Source organism: Pyrus communis, chromosome 5, assembly GCF_041283825.1.
Source record: "Pyrus communis isolate YQ-2024b chromosome 5, ASM4128382v1, whole genome shotgun sequence".
Lineage (NCBI taxonomy): Eukaryota > Viridiplantae > Streptophyta > Magnoliopsida > Rosales > Rosaceae > Pyrus > Pyrus communis.
The window spans coordinates 7,941,656-7,944,642 of NC_142569.1; the positions used below are offsets into that span (position 1 = coordinate 7,941,656).

The 2,987-nt window shown below is 38.4% G+C and overlaps 1 protein-coding gene across 1 annotated transcript; it reads left to right on the forward strand.

The window, feature by feature from the left end:
- The first annotated feature begins 321 nt into the window (after positions 1–321).
- On the forward strand, positions 322–2,234 carry LOC137722514 (protein SOMBRERO-like). Its single transcript, XM_088693248.1, has 3 exons — positions 322–510; positions 700–980; positions 1,280–2,234. The coding sequence occupies exons 1-3, from the start codon at positions 339–341 to the stop codon at positions 1,931–1,933; spliced, it is 1,107 nt and encodes a 368-aa protein (XP_088549374.1). The 5' UTR covers positions 322–338; the 3' UTR covers positions 1,934–2,234.
- The last annotated feature ends 753 nt before the right edge of the window (positions 2,235–2,987 follow it).

Below are 2,987 nucleotides of genomic sequence, written 5' to 3' on the forward strand. Positions count from 1 at the left end.
ATGGGATTTCTAGGTTCGTTATGATTAATTTCCTCTGCTTACATACAACTACAAGCAAACATCTTTACTTTGGGGGATGAAACTCCATAGAATATGATGTAAGGGTTAATTATAAAGGGTTTTAGGGATTATGTAACTTTGGGGGATAAAACTCCATGGAATCTGAACGAATTTGTTTGAACGAGAGCAATTAATTGGTTCCTTTGTTTTTCATATTACTTTGTATTCTAAAAGTAATGGCATGCATGCCTTTCTTTTTTAGGGTGAAAAGTTTATATATATATATATATATATATATATATATATATATATATATATATAAATAAATAAGGAGGAGGATGATGGCTGCAGGAAATGGACAACTGACGGTTCCTCCAGGGTTCCGTTTCCATCCGACAGATGAGGAGCTTCTCTACTATTACCTTCGGAAGAAGGTGTCTTATGAAGCCATCGATCTTGATGTTATTAGGGAGGTGGATCTCAACAAACTCGAACCCTGGGACCTCAAAGGTGTGTGTGTGTGTGTGTGTAGGGTTTTGACAAGAGACCTATTCTTGACACTCCAAAAAAGTCATTATATATGCACTCTTTCATGCGTCCCTATGGATTAGATATCGACATGTTCTGAGCTCATATTACACACAGACATATGTGACCTAAATTAAATTTTGGTAATAATTGTTAACATTGTGTATACAGAGAAATGCAGAATAGGGTCAGGGCCTCAGAATGAGTGGTACTTCTTCAGCCACAAGGATAAGAAATATCCAACAGGAACTCGTACAAACCGCGCAACCACAGCTGGGTTTTGGAAGGCAACTGGGAGAGACAAAGCCATCCACCTCCCCAACTCCAAGAGGATTGGCATGAGGAAAACCTTAGTCTTTTACACTGGGCGCGCTCCCCATGGCCAAAAGACCGACTGGATCATGCACGAGTATCGCCTCGAAGATGACAACACTAATGCTGATCAAGTTCAGGTAAAATATTGAAGTATAATTAATGTTAAAACATCACATTTTTATTACACTGCTTGACTGAATCACATGGAAAACAATTTTTGCGCACTTTTTTCAGTACAAATGTCAAAAAGCTAGGAAGAAGGTGTGCGTCTAAAAAAAGTGTGAAATCATTTCCCTTATGTGATACATGATGTGTCAATTTATCGAATGTCCTTATAATTGATGCAACAAGTGATTGTATGTCACATCATATAATACGGTTCACTCATGTCGATATTCAAAATAACTGATAGGGTATACGTAATTTGGTTAAGCAGGAAGATGGGTGGGTGGTATGTAGGGTTTTCAAGAAGAATCACAACAGAGGTTATCTACCAGAATTTGCTCATCAAGATCATCGAGAGCATGATCACTTCACGAACATGAAGGCAAGTGGTTCTCATGTTCCGATACCACTAGATCATTACGATCATCATCAGCAAAAACAAAATCACCATCATCTGGAAGGACTATATAATTATCCTAGTAGCTTTGATCACGCTGGATCCATGCTCCTCCCACAGTTGTTCAGTCCGGAGTCGGCTGTCGCTGCTTCATCTTTTGTGTCACCTCACAATATCAACTTGAACACCATGGACATTGAGTGTTCCCAAAACCTGTTGCGGCTAACATCCACTGCCGCGGCCGCAGCTGCAGCAGCATCTGGTAGTTGTGGTCTAATGCAACAGCAGGAGAGGTCCTTCATTAGTGGTGGTGATTGGTCATTCTTGGACAAGCTCCTTGCATCTCATCAGAACCTCGATGTTAATCACTCAGCGTCGCAAACGGCCAAGTGCAACCCTTCTTCATCGACTCAACAACTTAGTAACTCTCATGATCATGATCATGTGGGTACTTCATCATCAACGCAGCAGAGATTCCCATTTCAATACCTTGGGTGCGCAACTGACATCTTAAAGTTTTCCAAGTAGCTAGCTAGGGCAGCTAGGGCTCTGCAAGCCCGCAAAGTCGCGGATCTAAGGATACAGCCACTTCATGCATGGATGGATGTCCATCCTATAATTAACCTGTGTGCGGCAGTCCTTTTCAGTCTTAATTGTTTTGGTACTTTTATCAGAAATTTGGTTTCTATATCCTTTTGCTAATTAATGTAATAGTTTTCCTTTGGTATGAAAATGTATATAACTAAGTTCAAACAAGAACGAGATTTTCTTTCGAAAATACCTGGTAGCTTCCATTCCATGTTTAATATAAAACAATATTGTTTTTAAATTTAATTATTCTAGCTAGTTTGAAATAAATTTCCATTACTACAAGAAAAACAGATTAGAACCACTGAAGTTCACAAAATGAGGATGGTAAAAGACATATCAGTACCTAATCGAGTAATTAAAAGATATTAATGGCTACTTTTAGTCTTTTAACTTATCTTATTCTGTACAACTAATATTAGTGACCATTGTTAATTTTTTTTAGTGCAAATAAATTTATAACATTCTTTTCTTTTAGGCAGCTAGTTTTCGGTTCTACATTTTCTTGCCAAAATTGGTCATAACTTGCAGGTTGAAGGTCGGACCATATGTCCATTTGCATGTTTGTATATGCGCACAAATATACATTGAGAAGGCTTAAACTATGGTCACCAATTAACTATAGGCTCAAAGGTTCCACCAAAATTGATGGATAGGGCCTGGAAACCCTCCCTATATATGGAAGGGCGCATATCTCTTTCTCCTTACTCCCAAGATTAAATTATATATGTATGAGGAAATATGGAAGTGTCCCAACTCCCGCACTTTGCCTTATATGTGTCAAACTTTTCCACACAGAATTTTTTTTTTTTGGGTCACTTTTACAGACACAATTGAACACGGCCTCCTACTGTTTTTCCTTTGGACTGAATTAATTGTCTGGTCTTAATTGTTACACCTTACAGGCCTAAGCCTAACAAGGTAGCATACACACACACATACGTACACAGGGTTATATTAGTTGTTGCTATACCTAGCAAATGGGGAAGATATA